The sequence below is a fragment of the Chiloscyllium plagiosum genome, unplaced genomic scaffold, assembly GCF_037043375.1.
Source record: "Chiloscyllium plagiosum isolate Xiang-an unplaced genomic scaffold, Cpla_swu_hap1 HiC_scaffold_10, whole genome shotgun sequence".
Classification (NCBI taxonomy): domain Eukaryota; kingdom Metazoa; phylum Chordata; class Chondrichthyes; order Orectolobiformes; family Hemiscylliidae; genus Chiloscyllium; species Chiloscyllium plagiosum.
This window is the reverse complement of record NW_028270148.1, coordinates 75,444,067-75,466,607: the sequence shown is the minus strand read 5'-3', so window position 1 is coordinate 75,466,607 and position 22,541 is coordinate 75,444,067. Positions and strand designations below refer to the sequence as shown.

The window sequence follows — 22,541 nt, the reverse complement described above, 5'->3', positions numbered from 1 at the left end:
CTTTCTTTTATTGGTCAGAGTATTGAGTACAGGAGTTGGGAGGTCATGTTGTGGCTGTACTGGACATTGGTTAGACCACTGTTGGAATATTGCGTGCAATTCTGGTCTCCTTCCTATCAGAAAGATGTTGTGAAACTTGAAAATGTTCATAAAAGATTTACATGGATGATACCAGGGTTGGAGGATTTCAGCTATAGGGAGAGGTTGAATAGGCTAGGGCTGTTTTCCCTGCAGCATTGGAGGCTGAGGGGTGACCTTATAGAGGGACATGGATAGGATAAATAGACAAAAGTCTCTTCCCTGGGGTGGCGGAGTCCAGAGCTAGAGGGCATAGATTTAGGGTGAGAGGGGAAAGATATAAAAGAGACCTAAGGGGCAACCTTTTCATGCAGAGGGTGGTACATGTATGGAATGAGCTGCCAGAGGAAGTGATGGAGGCTGGTACAACTGCAACATTTAAAAGGCATTTGGATGGGCATATGAATTGGAAGGGTTTGGAGGGTTATGGGCCAGGTGCTGGCAGGTGGAACTAGATTAGGTTGGCATGGACAAGTTGGACTGAAGGGTCTGTCTCTGTGCTGTACATCTTTATGACTCTATGACTTTATACGTGGAAATTATACAGTGAATAGCAGGATCTTTATGAGTATTGATATGCAGAGGGATATGGGTGTGCAGGTCCACAGAGCACTGAAGCACAGGTGGATAAGGTAATAAAAATGGCCTATGGCATGGAAAAGACTTTGAGTATGAGGACAGAGAAGTCATGTTGAAGTTTTATCAAACTTTAGTTAGGCCACACTTGGAATATTGAGTACAGTTCTGGTCACTACACTACCAGAAGGATGCTTTGGAGAGGGTGCAAGGTTGTTGCTTGGTATGGGGGATTTTAGCTATGAAGATAGATTGGATAGATTAGGTTTGTCTTGGAGGAGGTTAAGGGGTGACCTAATAGAAATTTATAAGATTGTGAATGGCATGGATAAGGTGGAAAATATGAGCTTTTTTTTCCCCCCAGCTGGAGGGGTCAATTACTAAGGGACAGAAGTGCAGAGGGAGTTTAAAAGAGATGTGAGAAGCAAGTATTTCACACAAAGGGTGGTGAGTGCCTGGAACACACTGCCAGAGGTGGTGGTGGAAGCAAATACTATAGCAACATTCAAGAAGCGCCTGGACAAATATGAAAAGATATGAATCCTGTATGTGAAGATAGTTTTAGTATGGAAGGGCAAAATGTGTCGGCACAAGCTTGGAAGGTCAAAGGGCCTATTCCTGCGCTGTACTGTTCTTTGTTCTAACCAGCCCATGTTTACAACCCTCAAATATATATGCATTATTAAATTCTACTATTAGAAACCATAATTAAATGATCTGCACTGTGCTAAGGATTACAGTCAAAACAAAATTAAGATCATCAAATAGGCTCGTAGTGTAAAGCTACATGCATCAATACTCAGGACCGTTTGATGTAGGCAAAAGGAAGGTCATGGTGACAGCTTGACTCTGCTGCATTGCCATGGCATTTTTCCAAGCAATCAATATCAACTTGCCTGGTCTGAGAATTAAGATTGACTGTTAAGTGTCTTGCTGGATTGCCATGCCAATTACTGACCCAACCAATCAGCATCCTCTCTCATTGTATGCAAACTCCAAATTAGTTTCGTGCATTCTTGTTCAAGTACAAGACAAAAAGCTTCAATTTCTACTCCCTTTTAGTAATGTTTAATTGCAAAAATATTCCAGTAATACTTGTAAATCAGGAGGCTGAAGGAAGAGAGGAACTTGGTAATATTGTAATTACCGTATATACTCGAATAATAGTCTAATTTTTTGACAACTTTTTAAGGTTAAATTTATGGGGTCGACTGTAACATGAATACTATTTTGGATGGACTGATTTTCATAGAACATTACAGCACAGTAGGGACTTGCAGCTGTTTTCAATAGAGAGAAGAAGGTTGAGAGGTTACTTAGTTCAGACATATAAGATAATCAGAAGGTTAGATAGGGTGCACAGTGACAGTCCTTTTCCTCAGATGGTGATGGCTAGCATGAGGGACATAGCTTTAAATTGAGGGGTGATAAATATAGGACAGATGTCAAAGGTAGTTTCTTTACTCAGACAGTAGCAGGGGTGTGGAATGCACTGCCTGCAACAGTAGTAGACTCACGAACTTTAAGGGCATTTAAATGGTCATTGGATAAACATATGGACGAAAATGGAATACTGTAGGATAGACAGGCTTCAGATTGGTTCCACAGATTGGCACAACATTGAGGGCCAAAGGGCCTGTACTGTGACCATCAAAATTCATACCGTATCATTAGCAGAAGCCCAATTGATCTCTAAACAAATAAAGAAAAAAAAAACGGATTATGGTAATTCTGAAAACTCTGAGCGGAACTCAACAGCCAGCAGACTGGAAGACTGGGTGCGGGGCAGAACAACCAGTAGACTGGAAGGCTGGAGCAGGACGTGATGGCCAGCTTACTGACTCGTAAATCTGTTATCTGTGAAGAACTAGGGTTGACCTTTAGATGAGACATATGAAAAATCTCAGGTTATTTGGCCAAATATAGGGGATCGACTTTTACATAAAATCGACTGTTACTCAAGTATATACGATACTATGGCTTTGGTACAGTAAATTGATGGAGTGCAGGTTGGTAAGTCTCCAGATCCTTAGCTTAGGGTCTTAAAAGAGGTTGCTAGTAACAGGTAATAGGTGTGCTGCTGTTAGTTTTCTAAAATGTCTTGGAACCCGTTAAGTAACAAATACAATCCCTCATAGTGGCTCAGTGGTTAGCACTGCTGCCTCACAGTGCCAGAGACCCAGATTCAATTCCAGCCTCAGGGGACTGTATGTGTGGAGTCTGCACATTCTCTGTGTCTGCATGGGTTTCCTCCGGGTGCTCCAGTTTCCTCCCACATTCCAAAAGGTGTGCAGGTTAGGTGAATTGACCATGCTAAATTGTCCATAGTGTTAGGTGCATTAGTCAGGAGTAAATGTAGGGAAAAGGGTCTGGGTGGGTTACTCTTTGGAGGGTCGATGTGGACTTGTTGTGCCGAAGGGCCTGTTTCCACACAGTAGGGAATCTAATCTAATCTAATCTTCAAGGAAGGAAGGTCAAAAACAGGAACCGTAAGTCAATTAACTTCATGTCTGTCACATGGTAAGTATTGAAACCAGTCATTAAGGAGAAAGTTATAATTGGGCACTTAGAAAACCTCAAGATAATTTGAAAGAATCAGCATAGCTTTATGAAAGGGAAACTGGAATTCTTCGAAAGAGTGACGTGCTGCAGTAAAAGGGGATCCCATTGATCTACTGTAACTTGGAATTACATAAGTCTTTTGACAAGATTGTACAAAGTATTAGGAGAAATATACGAGAATAGAGGGAAAATCAACACAGAATGATTATAAACCTTTTTCAGATTGGCAGGGTGTGATGAGTGGTGGCTCGCACAAGTCTGCACTTGCCTCTCAACCTTTTACAATACATATCAGTGAATTTGATAAGGGAATTGAAGAGATAGTGGCTAAATTTGCAGGCAGTGCAATGATAGATAGGAAAGTATGTCATGACATGACAGGTTGAATGAGTGAGCAAAAATCTGGCAAATGGAGCATGATGTGAGAAAATGAGAAGTTGTTCACTTCAGCAGGAAGAGTAAAAAAGCAGATCATTATCTGAAATATGAACGACTGCCAAGTTCCAAGGAGCAGAGGTACCTAGGTTTCCAGGGCATGGTTGATTAAGGTGGCTGATGGAATACTGTCCTTTAATAGAAAAGAATTTGAATATAAAATCAAGAATGTTAATGCGTCAGATTAGATTAGATTAGATTAGATTAGATTACTTACAGTGTGGAAACAGGCCCTTTGGCCCAACAAGTCCACACCGACCCACCGAAGCGCGCCCACTCAGACCCATTCCCCTACATTTACCCCTGCACCTAACTCTACGGGCAATTTACCATAGCCAATTCACCTGACCTGCACGTTTTTGGACTGTGGGAGGAAACCGGAGCACCCGGAGGAAACCCACGCAGACACAGGGAGAACGTGCAAACTCCACACAGACAATCGCCTGAGGCGGGAATTGAACCCAGATCTCTGGCGCTGTGAGGCAGCTGTGCTAACCACTGTGTCACCGTGCCGCCCCTGGATACAGTGTATTGGAGATATCACATAGAGAGTTTTACAGCACAGAAACAGACCCTTTGGTCCAACTCATGTCGACCAGATCTCCTAAACTGATCCAGTCCAATTTGCCCCATATCCCTCTGAATCATTCCTATTCATCTACCCATCCAGATGCCTTTTAAATGTTACATTCTCAAGGTTTGTGAAGGTTTATAGCTCAGGTTGAGGTTTAGGGTGTAGGTTTCCTCACTGAGCTATAGGTTTGATATCCAGACGTTTCATTACCTGGCTAGGTAACATCATCAGTGGCGACCTCCAAGTGAAGCGAAGCTGTTGTCTCCTGCTTTCTATTTATATCTTTCTCCTGGATGGGGTTCCTGGGGTTTGTGGTGATGTCATTTCCTGTTCGTTTTCTGAGGGGTTGATAGGTGATATCTAGATCTATGTGCTTGCTTATGGTGTTGTGGTTGGAGTGCCAGGCCTCTAGGAATTCTCTGGCATGTCTTTACTTAGCCTGTCCTAGGATAGATGTGTTGTCCCAGTCGAAATGGTGTTTTTTTTCATCCGTGTGTAGGGCTATGAGGGAGAGGGGGTCATGTCTTTTTGTGGCTAGCTGGTGTTCATTTATCCTGGTGGCTAACTTTCTTCCTGTTTGTCCTACGTAGTGTTTGTGGCAGTCCTTGCATGGAATTTTATAGATTACATTGGTTTTGTCCCTGGGTTGTACTGGGTCTTTTAAGTTTGTTAGTTTTTGTTTGAGAGTGTTGGTGGGTTTGTGTGCTACTAGGATTCCGAGGGGTCTCAGTAGTCTGGCTGTCATTTCTGATGTTACATTCTACTCACCTCCATCACCTCCTGTGGCAACTTGTTCTGTATAAGTACCACCCTCTGCATGATGAGTCTGCACAATTTTGGTCTCTTTGTTTAAAGAAGGCAATCCACAAGAGGTTTACTGGATTGATATCGAGACTGAACAGGTATTCTTTTGATGAAAGATTGAATAGGCTGGAGTTCCATTCACCAGAATTTAAAAGAGAGAGGGTAATTTGAATTTTATAAGGTCTTCAATGATCTTGACAAGGTGAATGTTGAAAGGATTTCTACCATTGTGTATTTCTACCTAATTCAGTTCAGAATTAGGGGCAATCTTAAAATTAAGTGTCATCTTAGGATCAGAAATGAGGAATTTTATTTTTGGAGGTTTGTGCAACTTTAAGACTGTCTGCCTCAAAGTAGTAGAGATAGGGTCACTGAATATTTTAAGATGGACGTGAATAGAATCTTGTTAGGTCGGGGAATCAAAAGTTATCAGCAGTAGATGGAATTGGGAGTACAAACAGGATATGACCTTAAAATTCAAACTTGCTGGGGATCACAGAAGGACAGACAGCATCCATGGAGAGAAAGCAAGCTCTGAAGTCGTCATTTAGGCTCGAAACATTAGCTTGCTTTCTCTCCATGGATGCTGTCTGTCCTTCTGTGATCTCCAGCATTTTGTTTTCAGTTCAAATTTCAGCATCTGCAGTCATTTGATCTTACCCATAACCTTATTGGTTTGTAGAGGGATGAATGGGCTACTTCTGCTCTTAATCTTTGAATTCATATTTCCGACATGTGATTTCTTTTCAACCTGGTGATGGAACATTCCTAAAATAAAGTGCAGTAATGGGCAACTTCACTTTTTCCCTCCAATTATTATGGCGATATTCAAAGTAGCCCTTAACCAAAAGAGAAAATGCTGGAAAATATCAGCAGGTCTGGCAGCATCTGTAAGGAGAGAAAAGACTGACGTTTCGAGTCAAACTGACCCTTTGTCAAAGCTAAAAAAAGGGAGAAATAGGGAGGTATTTGCTACCCTTTGCTCCCCTTCTCCCCTGTTTTCCATTTTGCCTCTGCTTCACCCATTCCCCCAAACCCCACATATTTTTTCACACAGCACCGGCTTCAGCCTTGGTCATTCACAGCTCCTAACCTCCCTATAATCTCTCTATGCACTGTCACTATCACCTCTTTATTGTTACCTTTGCTTCTGGAGCCATGACTCACCCTCTTTCAGCCTAGTATAAATACCTCCTTATTTCTCCCATTTTTTAGCTTTGACAAAGGGTCAGTTAGACTCGAAACGTCAGCTCTTTTCTCTCCATACAGATGCTGCCAGACCTGCTGAGATTTTCCAGCATTTTCTCTTTTGGTTTCAGATTCCAACATCCGCAGTAATTTGCTTTTATCCAAAGTAGCCCTTACCTCCCTAAAATGATATAAATTAGGAAATCACCAATGGAGATTTGCTGTTGAAATCTTATTGCTTCATTTAAAAATGCATTGGAGCTCAATATGTTGTAGCATGGTAATAATCTAACATTTAGCAGCAAGAACAATCATTTCACCTCTGCAGCCTGTTCGAACATTCAATAAAATCACGGCTGATCTGATTGTGGAGCCCCCAACCATAACCACTGGCTCATTTGTTAGTCAAAAATCTATCTACTTCTACATTAAAAATATTCAATGATCCCGCCACCACTGCCTTCTGAGGATGAGAGATCCAGAGATTTACGACTACTCAGAAAATAACATCATCTGTGTCTTAAATCGTTTTTCGTTCTCGTTAATGTTGTAGAGATAAAGTTATTCTGATTTGTTGTTCAGGTCTTTGTGGTATTTCAGCATATGATTCTGTGCCAGCAAATCCTGCGTTATGGGGCTTTTCTCCATCTCAATGCAGTCACTGAAATTTCTGATAGCATAACCATTATTCCAGTATATTAAGTAGTTAGCAGAGTATTTACAACTGGCAACTTAAATGAAATGCATCATTCACTCTGTGGACGAAGAGTTCAGAATAACAATGTATTCAGCGAAGCATTAAAAATCATGTTCCTCAGCTTACCCTGGAATTTGGATGTTTTGTTCTGTTTGAAAGCATCAAGTAACCAACTACTAAGTTCAGCAGTACTCAGCATGTTGCTTCTGAACTGTTTACCACCATTTACGTTCCATGTGCCAATGCTGACGCGAGTGCTCTTGACATTAGTGTACTCTATCTGTCGCTCACACATAGCTTCCAAAATCCCAGGAGGTGCTGTTGGACAACAGAACAACTAGAATTTGTCATTTTGTATTATACATTGCTCTTTAAACCACAGTACACCATCATGACTGAAGAAACCAGAAGAGAAGATAAGCCTTATAAATATAACAACCTTAAATTTAACAACCTTAAATTCCTGGTACAGAAAGGTTATTGTAGGAAACATTGTGACGAATGTGTCATGAACACGTCTACTTACTGAAAAGTGCACTGCTGTCCATCAACACCCTTGCCTTATCTGCATAATCCTCACTATAAAAATCCCCCACGAGGAGCAAATCAATAGCTTCTTGTTTAGCTCCAAAGAAATTGGCCTGGATTGTTCGGGATACAGAACGTGCTCCATCTTTTACCTGAACAAAAACAAGCACTTAATTAATGGAGTTCATAGCAACAGTTCCATTTTAATTCAAGTTTCACACTGCTCAACTATTAAGGTGGCAGCTTGACTTAAGTGGTAGTTCCTTAGCTCAATCCAAAACTCATAGGATCTTATCACAAATATTTGTTGTACGATTGGAGGCATCATCTTTTGATTGAGAAAAGCATTGTGCCTGTCTGCTCAAGTTCATGCAGAAAAATCTATGCAATATTGGAGTAGGGGTTTCCCCCTCTCCAGCATGTGAATTTCCTCTCAGATTATCTAATGTGTCTCTGCACACACTGCTAGGAGCAATAAAGTTAAAAATCATACAACACCAGGTTATAGTCCAACAGGTTTATTTGGAAGTACTAGCTTTCAGAGCGCTGCTCCTTCATCAAGTACTGTGGTGCAGGATCATAAGACATAGAATTTATAGCAAAAAACCACAGTGTCATGCATGCAACAGATACGCTTTATTGAACAAACCTAGACTGCTGTTAAGTCTTTCATCTTTTGGTTTATTAATATGTAAATCCCAGAACTTCTTTCAAATCACATTCTCGAGATAACTTAAGGGTTTATAAAAAAAGGTGACATCTCAGCTCAAACAATGCATTAAAAGTTTGAGGTTAGAGTCTGAGTGCATCCCAATCTTGAGTCAGACTGGTTCTATTTAACGGGGGACTTAAAGGAGCAATAAAGCGCAGGAGGGCAGTGTTGCCCTAACAGTGGCAAAATGAAGTCTGGTGCAACCATTAATAAGGTGGTCTGGAGATTCCAGAGAAGGTCAAAATCAGGAGTGTGATCCTGAAGAGATGGATTCAGTGCTGCAAGCAGTTCTACGATTTGACCAGGTCAGGAAAGGTCACTAAGATTATACATGCCCATGCGCTATACCTTCATTTTTGTCCAGTCAATCGGATTCAATTCACATTCTTACCTAGCCCCTCATAACTCATCAGAACCAATTTTATTATATATTCTATAATGCTATAAGCTTTCATTAAATAAAACAATGAACTGCAGTTGCTGGAGATCTGAAACAAAAAATGTGCTGGAGAACATCAGTAAGTCTGAAATTCTTTCTATTCTCAAAGTGATTCTGGACATAGGAAACATTATATGAAATAAAAATGAATATAAAGGTGTTCAAATCAAAGCAGTCAATAAGACCACCCGATAGCGATTACATAATTTTTGGCAGAGGCTGTTGTTCGAGTAACAACTAACTTAATAGAAATTCAAAATATATCTTGAGAAGCAAGTAGAGATAATATTTCAAATCTGACAGATACTGCCAGAGATCCTGAAATTCACTAGAAATTTCTGTTTTTGTTTCAGACCTCCAGCATCTGCAGTTCTTTATATTTTTTTAATCAAAACATTCTTTTATCAGCTGAAATTATTTATCTGTTGGAATTCTAATTGAATTTTCTGTTCCTTAGTCCAATTCCAATTTCTCCAGCTTTTAATCTAGAAGGATTCTTGTAGTAAACAGATGATGTCAATACCATCTGACAAAAGAATGGAGGGTGGCCAGGGAGAGGAGGTGGGGTGGTGGTTAGATTGTTCATTCCACAGGCATATTGTGATCTAGATTTGAATGTCTGTTGAAAGCACATTTAATATATACTTTCAAAATGAAAATAGGTTAAATATAGGTGCCTACAAAGGAAAAGTTTGGAAGGCTATGGGAACTGGGAGAATTAGATCTGCTTGGACAATTTACTCAAGGAGTTGCCACTGACAATAATAGGCCAAATGATCACCATCTGTGGCTTGAAATTTCAAGATTCTAATGTTTTTCCCTTTTTTTCCAAAGGAGGTTGCTTTTTATTCACTTCTGAATTAAGCTGCAGCATGGCAGAGCAGGGGCAGCGAAGCAAGACAATCAGTGATGTTTGTACATGAATGCTGAGTTCCACAACTGGCCTGATGAATTCCTTCAATAACTTCTCCAATTCCTCTGAAGAAGTGAATTTTCTCAGGCGTGATTTAATGGGTGCTGGTTGTACTCCTGAAATCACTGGAGTGGAATTCTTCATGTCATAGAGTCCCAGAGCACGGGAAGAGGACTGAGTGCATTCATGCCTCTCATGATCTTATACACTCCCAGGAGATTCCCCCCTCAGTCTCCTACGTTCTAAAAGAAAAATTCCTAACTTGTCCAACATCTCCTTATAACTCAGAGTCCTCGCAACATCCTTCTAAATTTCTTCTATACTCTTTCCAGTTTAATGTCATCCTTCCAAGAGCAAGATGACCAAACTGAACACAATAGTCCAAGTGCGGCCTCACCAATGTTCAATGCAACTGCAACATAACTTCCCAAATTCTATACTCAGTGTCTTGACTAATGAAAGCCAGTGTGCCAAAAGACTTCTTCAATGCCCTGTCGACTTGTGTCTCCACTTTCAGAGAACCATGCACCTCAACTCCAAGGTCCCTCATTTCCACTACACTCCTTAAGGCCCTACCATTTTCCATGAAACTCCTACCTTTATTTAACTTTCCAAAATGCAAGGCCTCACACTTATCAATATTAAACTCCATTTGCCATTTCTTGGCCCACTTCCCCAGCTGATGAAGACCCAGCTGCCTGTACCTAAGACATGCTTTCTTCTTTTTTCTGGTCAAAGCCTCAACATCTCTCATCATCCAGGGTTCCCTATTCCTATCAACCTTGTCTTTCTCCCTCACATGAATATATAGACCTTGAACTCTAGCTATCTCATTTTAAATGGCTCCCACATGCAAACAAACTACTTCAATCAACCCTTGCAAGCTCCTGTCTAAATCCATCAAAATTCACCTTGCTTCAATTTAGAACTTGAACTTGCGGACCAGTTTTATCCCTCTCCATAACTACTTTAAAATTAACAGAACTATGGTCACTGGTCCCAAGGTGCTCCCCCACTGTCACCTCGGTCACATGTTCTGGCCTATTCCCCAAGAGTAGGCTAAGTTTTGCCCTTCCCGAGTAGGGCCCTCTATATATGGATTTAGGAAACTTTCCTGAACACACTTAACAAATTCCACCCCATCTAAGCCTCTTTGGCAGTCCCAGTCTATGTTAGGAAAATTAAAACCCTTTACTATGATAACCCTATTGCTGCTGCAAGTCTCCCCAGTCTCCCGGCATATTTGTTCCTCTATTTCCCATTGACTTATTGGGGGCCTATAGTACATCCCCAATGACGTTATCATCCCCTTCTAATTTCTTCATGTAAGTGTAGAATAACAAATGTAAGTTGGTTACTCAGATATGAGGAAATGGGTCAGTTAACTGGGTTGCAATGCAGAGTCGTAACAGCATGGGTTCAATTCTCACATCAGTTGAGGTTATATCTACACTTCTCTCCTTGCTTGATGTGTGGTGAACCTCAGGTTAAAATATCACCAGACATTAATCTCTAATGAGGGAGCAGCACAACATGCTAATAAGACTACAGAGACTTTACATTTTAGGGCAGTTTCATTCTATTTTGCTGGCCACATAAATGTGTGGAGGTGCCACCACTGGGGTGTACAACATCAGAAGTCACATAGCACGAGGTTATAGTCCAACAGATTTATTTGAAATCACAAGCTTTCAGTGCACTGCTCCTTCATCAAGTGAACTGATAAGAAGCACACAGGCACAAAACTTATAGGCAGAGAGATCAAAAGATCATGCAAATGGTGTGCGTGAGTGTCGACAGGCTAAATACCAAGTCTCTGAAGGTGATTCAAAAGTGCCAGACGGTGAGAGTAAGGTCTAAACAGCTGAATAGCAAGTGAAGGGATAACCTATGATCTGACTAACTGAGGCAGAGAGATAATCACAGGGCAATATTAACAACAACACCACACAACCCTGCCATGGCAACCTCTGCAGGACATACCAGATCATCAACATGCATACTACCATCACATGTGGGAACACCACCCCACACACCACATACACAGCAGATTCTCATGTGACTTGGCCAATGTTGTCTATCTCATACGCTGCAGGCAAGGATGCTCCGAGACATGTTATCTTGGCACGGCCAAGCAAATGCTACAACAACAGATGAATGGACACTGTGCAACAATCGCCAGACAGGAATGTTGCCTTCCAGTCAGGGAACTCTTTAGCAATCAAGGACATTCAGCCTCTGATCTTTGGGTAAGCCTCTTCTAAGGCAGCCTTAAAGATACACAATAATGCAGAATCACTGAGCCAAGCTCCGTACTCATGAAGATGGCCTCAACTGTGATCTTGGGTTCACGTCATACTACAGGTAACCCCACCATACTGTTCTGTATCTGTAAAAGCTTCCTTACTGTCCTGTTTTGACACCATCACCTTGATAACTTGTTATGATCTCTCTACCTTAATTAGTTTATACAATTTTGGATTACATGTTACTTTAGTTAAACCCTTGGTATATGACTGTTATACCTATCATGTTATCCCAGCTATTTGGTTTGTCTCCTACATCATCTAATTTTTAATTTTTGTAATTATCTCTCTGCTTCAATTAATCAGATCATAGATCATCCCTTCACTTGCTATTCAGCTGTTGACACTTTACTCACGCTGTAGAACACTCTTGATCACCTGCAGGGACTTACTATTTCGCCACTCACACCATTTGCATGATCTTTTGATCTCTCTGCCTATAAATTCTGTGCCTGTGTGCTTATTTTTGCTACACCTGACATAGGAGCAGTGCTCCGAAAGCTTGTGATTTCAAATAAACCTGTTGGACTCTAGCCTGGTGTCATGTGGGTTCTGACCTTCGATAAATATGAAAATTTTGCATTAAGGTTCACTGGACATTGAGCAGAAGTAGGATTTCTGGCTCTTTTTTCTTGTACTGTAATGAAAAAAACTGTACACACACTAATATCTTCCCAAGCTCAGTCTGTACAGCCAGACTGACAGTCTTGAATTTGCTGACAAAATAATTCTTTGTGCACTCAGTATTATAGTGTAATTGAACATTTACAAAACCATATTTAACTTCAAACGTGAATCTGAGCACAAGATAAACCTGAATGATCCCATTTAAGACTTGTAAAGAAACTCATATATACAACTACAGATTCAAATACAGAAAATATATCAACACATTGGAAATATGCAAGGAATAGGAAGCTAGTTGTCATTCCGTTGAAGACCCATTTTTCATCGAACTCAAAGATGTCATTGGCAAGAGCTGGGTGAAGCAAGATCCCATGGCATCACCATCCAGTTGGATATTTTCAAATAGGGTTTTGCAAATACTATAAGTGCATGCTATTTCTTTTACCTTCGTTTTTCCTTCTTTTGCACGACTTCCTGTGAAGATCTTGCTTAAATTATGTCCATTTAATGACCACATTGTCTTGTAAAATTCCACAAAACGCTCCACTACTGTCTTCTTAACAGCCATTCCCAAGCTCCCCAGCTGGCTGTACAAAACCTAAGGGCAAAAAACATGATTCCAAAACAATGAAATGGCATCATTTTCATGTAGACAAGAAATGTTAGTTAAAATTATTTTTATAGCCATCATCTTTTGATTTTTTTTCATCACCAAAGCAGGCAAACTGTTTTCAACGAGCCACAAGAGTCCTTATTGCTGTTTGGTGTGATGCAACAGATAATGAATTGTATGATCATGAGTGCACTAAGCTATGGTTTACTGTTCTGTAGCATGTTGAAGCAACGCTACATGTAAAACAGATTTAACAATATCTTGCAAAGTTTCTAAATTGAATACTATTACACAAATTTCTCAAGCTTGACATTTTCAGAGAAATTGATTCCCAGAGGAGAAAGGGCACAGGAAAGAGGGTGTGTTGTTAATCTTTGTGCATTAATTGCAATGAGGATAGCATGTAAAATCTGTGCAAAATTAATGTGGTCAATCCATTAATTAGCATGACCTTACTGTTCAAGGCGGCCTATATTAGGTATGCGCATGTGCACCATGTGATCACAAATTGTGCACTGTAGCTGCAAACTGAATGGACATCGTATGCAGGATTACTTGTCAGGAATTGATAGACAGCATGCACCAATGGTCACTGCTATTGCACTGGAGGTAGATGACAAGGAAGCTCCACCAAAACCCCTAAGCGGTTCAGAACCTTTTAGGTACAATGATGTAGAGCAACAGTTTACCAATGAGATGAGAGCAGGTATAATGGCTCTTTGGATATTGCTGCAGAGCAGGTTAAAACATCGTTGATCCGACAGACTTAAAATGGTCAAATAGCTTCTCTTAATAGCTGCACCATTCAGAACCCTACTAAATGCTGAATTCACATCACTCCCATTCTCCACTAACTGGAATCTGTGACAATCAAAATATAGAGTTCCTTAACTTCACTTTTATAAACTTGGTAAACAAACTTCCCACAACTCATGCCCCATAACAACTATTCAAACATCTCTCAATATTCGCATGACCATATTCCTTTATTTTTTGTCGGAAGAATTGCAATACAACAGCAAGATGAGAAACTGCCACGAGTGAAAGACCAACATATTTGCTGAGGAGACAGTGATGCTGTAGTCACCAGTTCTTCATATCTAATCATCCTCCTCTCTTCTTCCTTGGCCTACACATTCTGGTTGACAATCAGCAGATGGTGTAGTCATATTATACTTTTTCTGCGCTCTCCCACACTGCAACATAATCCTCATCATGTTTTGAGTTCACTTTAGCAGGGTGTGCAAATCCCTCAATATGTTGGATGATGGTGATAGTGATAACAAAGGTGTGCCATCACCAGCCAAAAATACTAGGTGGAACTTACAGGCAAATGGGCATTAAACCAAGAAACCTGTGGACAGCTTTTAGTACAAAGTCATCGAACATGACCACCACCAACAACCTGCTACAGACCACGCGGCAGAACTTGGAGCCCATCCTTTCACATGTGGAAAAAATGATTTGCTGCATTAGCTGAGGAATCCGCCTTGATGGAGCTTCTTGTGACAAACAGAACAACTTCAAACGCAGCACAGAACACTGTCTGAAATTCTGGCTTAATTCTGGGTGCCACTGTTAAAATCAGTGGGACATTATTGCATTGCAGGACTCTATTCTATTGAACTGCTGAGATGTTAATCCCTAAAACTTTAAATGTTTTCAATGGATGAACAAGCTGTTTTCCTCACACAGGATAATACATTATCTACTTCAATAGCTCCACACTCTGAGTGTATTCCCTGGTGCCTGACAGCCATGAAATCATCAATATAATTAAATAAACCTTCAAGACCACCAGACATTTCCTCCTTATAGGGAAAACTAATTAGCATTGAGTGAAAGTAGATGGCTGTTGCCAGATAGATTCAGTAGGCTGAATTTAATTGCAAAGTCATTTGGCTGGAATGCCAGTGTCAACTAGCTGTGGCAATTTTAAACGGTTCTGAAAAGATCAAATAGCCGTCTAACCTTCCGCTGCCTGACAAAAGCATTTAAGGGCCCTGCAAGGTGAACATCCAGTCTAAGATCTGCTGGCCAATCAGATGAGCAACTGACAGCACTGCTGGATGCAATGAAAGCATGTTTAAGGTGATTAAAGAAAGATAGGGAGAAACTATTTCCTCTAGTGAGGGAGTTTGTAACCTGAAAACTAGAGCTAGAATCACTAAGGGGTGATATCAGCCAGTGAAGCACTATCTGGAATAATTGGAAGAAATAACTTGTGCTGTAGGGGGAAACCAGTGGATGCATTATACATAGATTTCTAGAAGGCATTTGTTAAGGTGCCATATCAAAAGTTAATGCAGAAATTAAAAGCACATGGTGAAGGGAGTAATGTATTAGCTTGGACAGATTTGCAGTTAAGCAGAAGCAGAGATTAGGAATAAATGTCTTTTTCAAGTTGGCAGGATAAGTAGTGTGCCACCTGGGTTGGTGCTGAGGTTTCAACTTACATAAATGATTTGAGACTGAAGATATGGTAGCTAAGTTTGCTGGTGACACAAAGAAAGGTAGGTAAGCGAGCTGTGAACAAGGCATAAGGAGACTTCAAGGTGATATAAATAGGTTATATGAGTAGGCAAAGATCAAACAAATGGAGAACAATGTGCAGAAGTGCAAAATTGTCTATTTTGGGAGAAAGGATAAAAAACAATATCTATCTGGCGAGAGGTTGCAAAGCTCTGAGATGCAGATAGATCTGGGTATCCTTGTACATGAATCACAGTATGTTAGTAATCAGGAAAGCAAATAATCAAGATGTCATAGAAGGGTCTTCAAATGAGACCAGCGGGGTAGACCTTAGAAATAAGAAAAAGCATGAATACTTGGCCGGGATTATTCAACAGCCTTCCCAATAATCAAAGTGAGATGGAGGAGCCTGTATGCAGGGAAATCACAGAGAGGTACGAGAGAAACAGAGTTACATTTGTAGGGGATTTCAACTCTGTAACATTAACTGGGTGTGCCTTGGTGAGAAAGGATTAAACAGGATGGAATTTTTAAAGTGTACCAAGAGAGTTTTTTTGTGCCAATACACAGATAATCCTACTAAAAATGGGACAGTGCTAGATCTAAGCCGAGGGAGTGAAGCCAGTCAAATGGTTGAAGTTTCAGTGGGCAAGCATTTTTGGGAAATTAACCATAACTCTGGAAGTTTCATTCTCATTACGAAAAAGGATAAGGATAGTGCAGGAGTTAAAGAATAAACTGCGGGAAGGTCAATTTCAATATCATGAGACAAGATCTGGCAAACATAAACTGGGAGCAGCTACTTGGTGGCAAATTTACATTTGGAAAGTGGGAGTCTCAAAGTAATATAGTGAATTCAAGGGTCATTGTGTTCCTCAATGAGTGAAGAGAAAAGGCAGCAAGCCCACAAAATTCTAGACATCATGTATTTGATAAAGAAACAGAAGGAAGCATGCATCAGGTACAGCACATTAAAAATATGGGAGATTCTTCAAAATTGGAGGCTGCTTAAAATAGAAATTTGGAGGGTAAAGAGGGAGCATAAAATATCTCTGGCAAGTAGGATCACGGCTTTTTATAAGTATATTAAGAGTAAGAGGGTTACCAGGAAAGAACAGGATCTATCAAAGAACAAAAGGGCCTGTGTGTGGAGCCAGTGGACATGAGGTGAAGTCTTACATCAATACTTCTCATCTGCATTCAAAGAGGAGAATGACATAGCAAACAGGGATTTCAGTTGGGATTGTGAGGTTCTAGGATATGTTAAGATGAATAAAGTCAAAGTATTAAGTGTTTTAGCAGGCATGCAGGTGAGGAAATCCCCTGGGCCGGATGAGATGTGTCCCAGGCTGCTATGGGAGGCAATGAAGGAGATTGCTGGTGTGCTGGTGAATATATTTAATACCTTGCTGGCCACAGGTGAAGTGCCAAAAAATGGAGGATAGGTAATGTGGTGTCTTTGTTCAAGGGCAGCAGGGATGGGCCAGGTATTTGCAGACTAATTAGTCTGAAATCAGTAGGGGGGAAATTATTGGAAAAATTCTGAGGGACAGGATTAATCTTAGAAAGGCAGGGATTGATCAGGGATCATCAGCACAGATTTATTAGAGGGAGATTCTGACAAATTTAATTGAGTTTTTTGAGAAGATGACTAAATATATTGATGAGCTTAGTACAATTGATGTGGTTCACATGTGCTTCAATGAGGCCCCTGACATGGTCTCACATGAAAGGCTGGTCCAAAAGGTAACAGCCCATGGGATCCAAGGCAGGTTGTCAAACTGGATCCAAAATTGGCTTGCAAACAGGGTGATGGTGAAGAAATATTTTTGTGATCGGAAGCCTGTGACCAGCAATGTATCACAGGGATCAATGCTGAGACCTTTGCTATTTGTTATGCATCTTCACAATTTAGATGTGAATATAGAAGGTACAATTAATATGTTTGCAGATGACACAAAAATTGGCAGCGTTGATAGCTAAATTGGGCAGAGTATCTAGTCCTGAAAAGTGTGAGGTGATGTATTTTGGGAGGTCTAATAAGAGAGGGATATGCACAGTAACTGGTAGACCTCTTGGAACCACTCAGGAACAAAGGGACGTTGATATACAAGTTCATAGATCACTGAAGGTGTCAGCACAAGTAGATAGGGTGGTGAAGAAGAAATACCTGATGCTAGTCTTCAATTAGCCAGGGTGCAGAATATAAGACAAGGAGAAAGTGAGGACTACAAATGCTGGAGATCAGAATTGAGAGTGTGGTGCTGGAAAAGCACAGCAGGTCAGGCAGCATCTGAGGAGGAGGAGGAGAATCGACGTTTCAGGCATAAACCCTTCATCATATGAATCTTGCTCCTTGGATGCTGCCTGACCTGCTGTGTTTTTCCAGGACCACACTCTAAACGCAGAATATGAGAACAATATGCTTTATAAAACATTGGTTAGGCCACAGCTGGAACTCTGCATGTAGCCCTGGTCACCACACTATTGGAAGGATGCTATTGCACTGGAGAGGGTGAAGAGGAGATTCACCAGGATGTTGCCTGGGATAAAAGGCTGGCTTTACTTTCCTTTGAGCAGAGGAGTGATCTGATTGAAATATACAAAATTATGAGAGGCCCAGACAAAATATTTTCCTCATGGCAGATACATCTAAGACCAGAGGGCATAAACCTTAGGTGAGGAATAATTCATTTCAAGGAAATGTGTGAAAAATATTGTAGAAGTATGGCAGAAATATGGAAGGTGCTGCCGGATAGGTGGTGGAGGCTCTTACTCACGCAGTATTTATGAAGCATCTAGATGAGCACTTAAAATGTCAGAGCCTCGTAGGCAATGGACTAAAGTGCAGGTAAATGGGATAAGTATAGTTTGGTGTTTGTTATTCAGCAATGACGTGGTTCGGTAAAAGGATTGTTTCTATGCTGTAAGACTCTATGAATCTTATATGTGGAACAGTCCATCTTCCGCAACTACACTGGCCCCACCCCCCACCTTTTCCTCCGCTACATCGATGACTGTATCGGCGCCGCCTCGTGCTCCTCGTGCAACGAGGAGGTTGAACAGTTCATCCACTTCACCAACACCTTCCACCCCGACCTCAAATTCACCTGGACAGTCTCAGATTCCTCCCTCCCCTTCCTCGACCTTTCTATTTCTATCTCAGGCGACTGAATCAACACGGACATCTATTACAAACCGACCGACTCCCACAGCTACCTGCACTACACCTCCTCCCACCCTGCCCCCTGTAAAAACACCTTCCCATTCTCCCAATTCCTTCGTCTCCGCCGCATCTGCTCCCAGGAGGACCAGTTCCAAAAACGTACAACCCAGATGGCCTCCTTCTTCAAGGACCGCAATTTCCCCCCCGATGTGGTCGACGATGCCCTCCACCGCATCTCTTCCACTTCCCGCTCCTCCGCCCTTGAGCTCCGCCCCTCCAACCGCCACCAGGCCAGAATCCCACTGGTCCTCACCTACCACCCCACCAATCTCCATGTACAGCGCATCATCCGCCGTCATTTCCGCCACCTCCAAACGGACCCCACCACCAAGGATATATTTCCCTCCCCTCCCCTATCAGCATTCCGTAAAGACCACTCCCTCCGTGACTCCCTCGTCAGATCCACACCCCCCACCAACCCAACCTCCACTCCTGGCACCTTCCCCTGCAACCGCAGGAGGTGCAAGACTTGCACCCACACCTCCCCCCTCACCTCCCTCCAAGGCCCCAAAGGAAACTTCCATATCCACCACAGATTCACTTGCACCTCCACACACATCATCTATTGCATCCTCTGCACCCCATGTGGCCTCCTCTATATTGGGGAGACAGGCCGCCTACTTGCGGAGCGTTTCAGAGAACGCCTCTGGGACACCCGGACCAACCAACCCAACCACCCTGTGGCTCAACACTTCAACTCCCCCTCCCACTCCACCAAGGATATGCAGGTCTTTGGACTCCTCCATCGCCAGACCACAACAACACGATGGTTGGAGGAAGAGCGCCTCATCTTCCGCCTAGGAACCCTCCAACCACAAGGGATGAACTCGGATTTCACCAGTTTCCTCATTTCCCCTCCCCCCACCTTGTCTCAGTCAAATCCATCGAACTCAGCACCGCCTTCCTAACCTGCAATCTTCTTCCTGACCTCTCCGCCCCCACCCCAGTCTGACCTATCACCCTCACCTTGACCTCTTTCCACCTATCGCATTTCCGACGCCCCTCCCCCAAGTCCCTCCTCCCTACCTTTTATCTTAACCTGCTGGACAAACTTTCCTCATTCCTGAAGAAGGGCTTCTGCCCGAAACGTCGATTCTCCTGTTCCCTGGATGCTGCCTTACCTGCTGCGCTTTTCCAGCAACACATTTTCAGCTCTGATCTCCAGCATCTGCAGACCTCACTTTCTCCTCTATGGATCTATAGCCCTAACAGAGTGTTATGATCTATTGCATAGAGATTTGAATGCAGGAGTAGGGAGGTCATGCTTCACTTATCCGCAGCATTGGTGAGATTGCATCTGGAGTACTGAGTACAGTACTGGTCACCATACGTATGGAAGGATCTTAATGCATTGGAAGCAGTTCAGAGGTTTACTAGACTATTACCTGGAATGAGTGGATTACCTAATGAGGAAAAAAGATTCCAGGATGCTATGTTGCCTCCCTGTTGCCAGAGTCAGGGATGTCACTGAATGGCTACAGGACAGTCTGAAGGGGGAAGGCAAACAGACCGATTGTGGTGCATATTGATACCAATAACATAGGTAGGAAAAAGGAGGATGTCCTGAAAGCAGAACTTAGGGAGCTTGGAAGTAAAATAAATAACAGGATCCAAAATATAGTATCCCTGGATTATTCTAGTGCTGCATGTGAGTGTATGCAAAATTAAGAGGTTAATTGAGATGAATACGTGCCTTAAGAGATGGAGAGTTTTGGTTTCAGGATTATTCGCCCATTTTTGGAGGCGGTGGGACCTGTATAAGATGGGACCAGCATCCGGAAGGAAGGTACTGTTGGAGAGGGTTTAAACTAATTTAGCAGGGGGTGTAGGATCCAGAGAGAAAATTCAGCGTGGGAAGATAGAAATTAGAACTAACAGCAAGTGAGCCAGGATGGAACAGACATTATAGCCCAGTTAAGGCGTAAGTAGGTTTGGCAAATTTGAATGGTATTCATTTTAATGCAAGGAGTCTGATGAACGAGTCTGACAAACAAAGCAGATGAACTAAAAGTGCAAGTTAAAACATGGGGGTATGATGTAATTGCTGTCACTGAGATGTAGTTCAGAGGGGGGAAAGACTGGCAGCTCAATATTCCAGGATACAGGGTCTTCAGGCAAAATAGAGAAGGAGGTAAAAAAGGAAGCAGTGACACAATTTTGATCAGGGAATCAATAATAGCAGTATGTAGAGATGACATCTTAGAAGGCTCTTCAAATGAAATTTTATGGGTAGAATGCAAAAACCAAAAGGGAGCAATCTCATTACTGGGAGTGTACTAAAGGCCACTAACAGTCCAAGGAAAAAAAAAGAACAACTGTGTCGGCAAGTTTCAGAGACGTGTACAAGTAATAGGGTAGTGATAGTAAGGGATTTCAACTTTCCCAACATTAATTGGAGTAGTAATTGTGTGAAAGGTTTGGATGGAGCAGAATTCTTAAAATGCAGCCAGGCCAGCTTTTTAAGCAATTCGTGAAACATCCTGAACTTAATTTTAGGTAACAAAGCTGGGCAAATGGCTGAACTCTCAGTAGGGGGGTATTTTGCAGATCATAACTCCATTCAATTCAAGATTGTTCTGGAAAAGGATAAGGATGGGCCTGAAATCAGAGTTCTCAACTGAAGCAAGGTCAATTTTAATAAGATGAGATTTGATTTGGCCAGTGTAGACTGGGAGCAGATACTTTCAGGTAAAATCACTCTCACGGCAATTGGGTGCATTCAAGAATTTGGAGAGTAGAGGGCCATGATATTTTAAAAAAGAAAAAAGATGAGACCATCAAATCTTATGAATCCTGGATATCCAGAGATACATAGCATTAAGAGAAAAAGGGAACCTTATGACAGATACTGAGGGGTCAAACTACAGAAGCTCTAGAAAAGTACAGAGTATGCAAGAGGGGAAATTAAAAAGGATATTTGGAGATCTAAACGGGATGCGTAAGGATACTGGCAGGTAAAATAAAATAGAATCTTACAATATAGAAGGCCATTCAACCCATCATATCTGTACAGGCTCCTGAAAGAGATACCCAGTTAGTCCCACCTTCCAGCCCTGTCTCCATAGCCCTCTAACTTCATCATTTTTAAATATATATCCAACTCTCTATGGAACCCAACTCCATCACTCTCCAAGACAGCATATTCCAAATCCTAACAACTCACGAGTAAAGAAGTTTCTCATCATCTCACTTCTAGCTCTCTTGTTGACAATCTTGAAATTGTGATCCCCTAGTTACTGACATATCAACAGGAAACAATATTTTTTCTACTCCATAAAAGTGTTCACAGATTTGAACATCTCAATAAGGTCACCTCTTAATTTTCTCTGATCCAAGGAGAATAAGCCTGATCTCTCTAATCTTTGCTTGTATCTAAAATCCTTCACTCCTGGTATCTTTCTACTAAATCTCCTCTGAACTCTCTCCAAGACTTTAACATCCTTCCCTAAATAATGTGACCAGATCTGATGACAATACTGAACAAAGGAAAATCCTAAGCTGTTTTTCATACATTAAGTGTCAAAAGATAACGAAGAAAAGAGTAGGGCCCATTAAGGACCACAGCAGTAATTTGAGCATGGACCCAGAGGATATAGGTCGGGTTCTAATACTTTGTGTTGGTTTCCATTACTAAGAGGAATATTGTGGGTATAGAGATTATGTTTATGATACAGTTGAAGAAATTAACTGGATAGATAGTGAGGACACTCTGAGCGGTCTGGCAGGCTTCAAAGCAGATAAATATCCAGAGCTGGATAAAATGTATCCCAGGTTGCAAGTGAGGCAAGGAA

At 41.6% G+C, this 22,541-nt stretch overlaps 1 protein-coding gene across 3 annotated transcripts in view; it reads right to left on the bottom strand.

The window, feature by feature from the left end:
- Nucleotides 1-22,541, bottom strand: part of LOC122553185 (polyphosphatidylinositol phosphatase SYNJ2-like) — a 244,735-nt gene that overhangs the window by 86,947 nt on the left and 135,247 nt on the right. For all 3 annotated transcript variants that reach the window (XR_015758472.1, XM_087991469.1, XM_087991468.1), the window contains exons 10-12: nt 12,885-13,037; nt 7,441-7,594; nt 7,041-7,232 (exon numbers count right to left, since the gene is read on the bottom strand). Coding sequence is in view for 2 of the 3 variants with exons in the window: in XM_087991469.1 (XP_087847595.1) it covers nt 7,041-7,232; nt 7,441-7,594; nt 12,885-13,037 (499 nt within the window). In the remaining variant the exon portion in view is untranslated. The remainder of the gene's footprint in view (nt 1-7,040; nt 7,233-7,440; nt 7,595-12,884; nt 13,038-22,541) is intronic.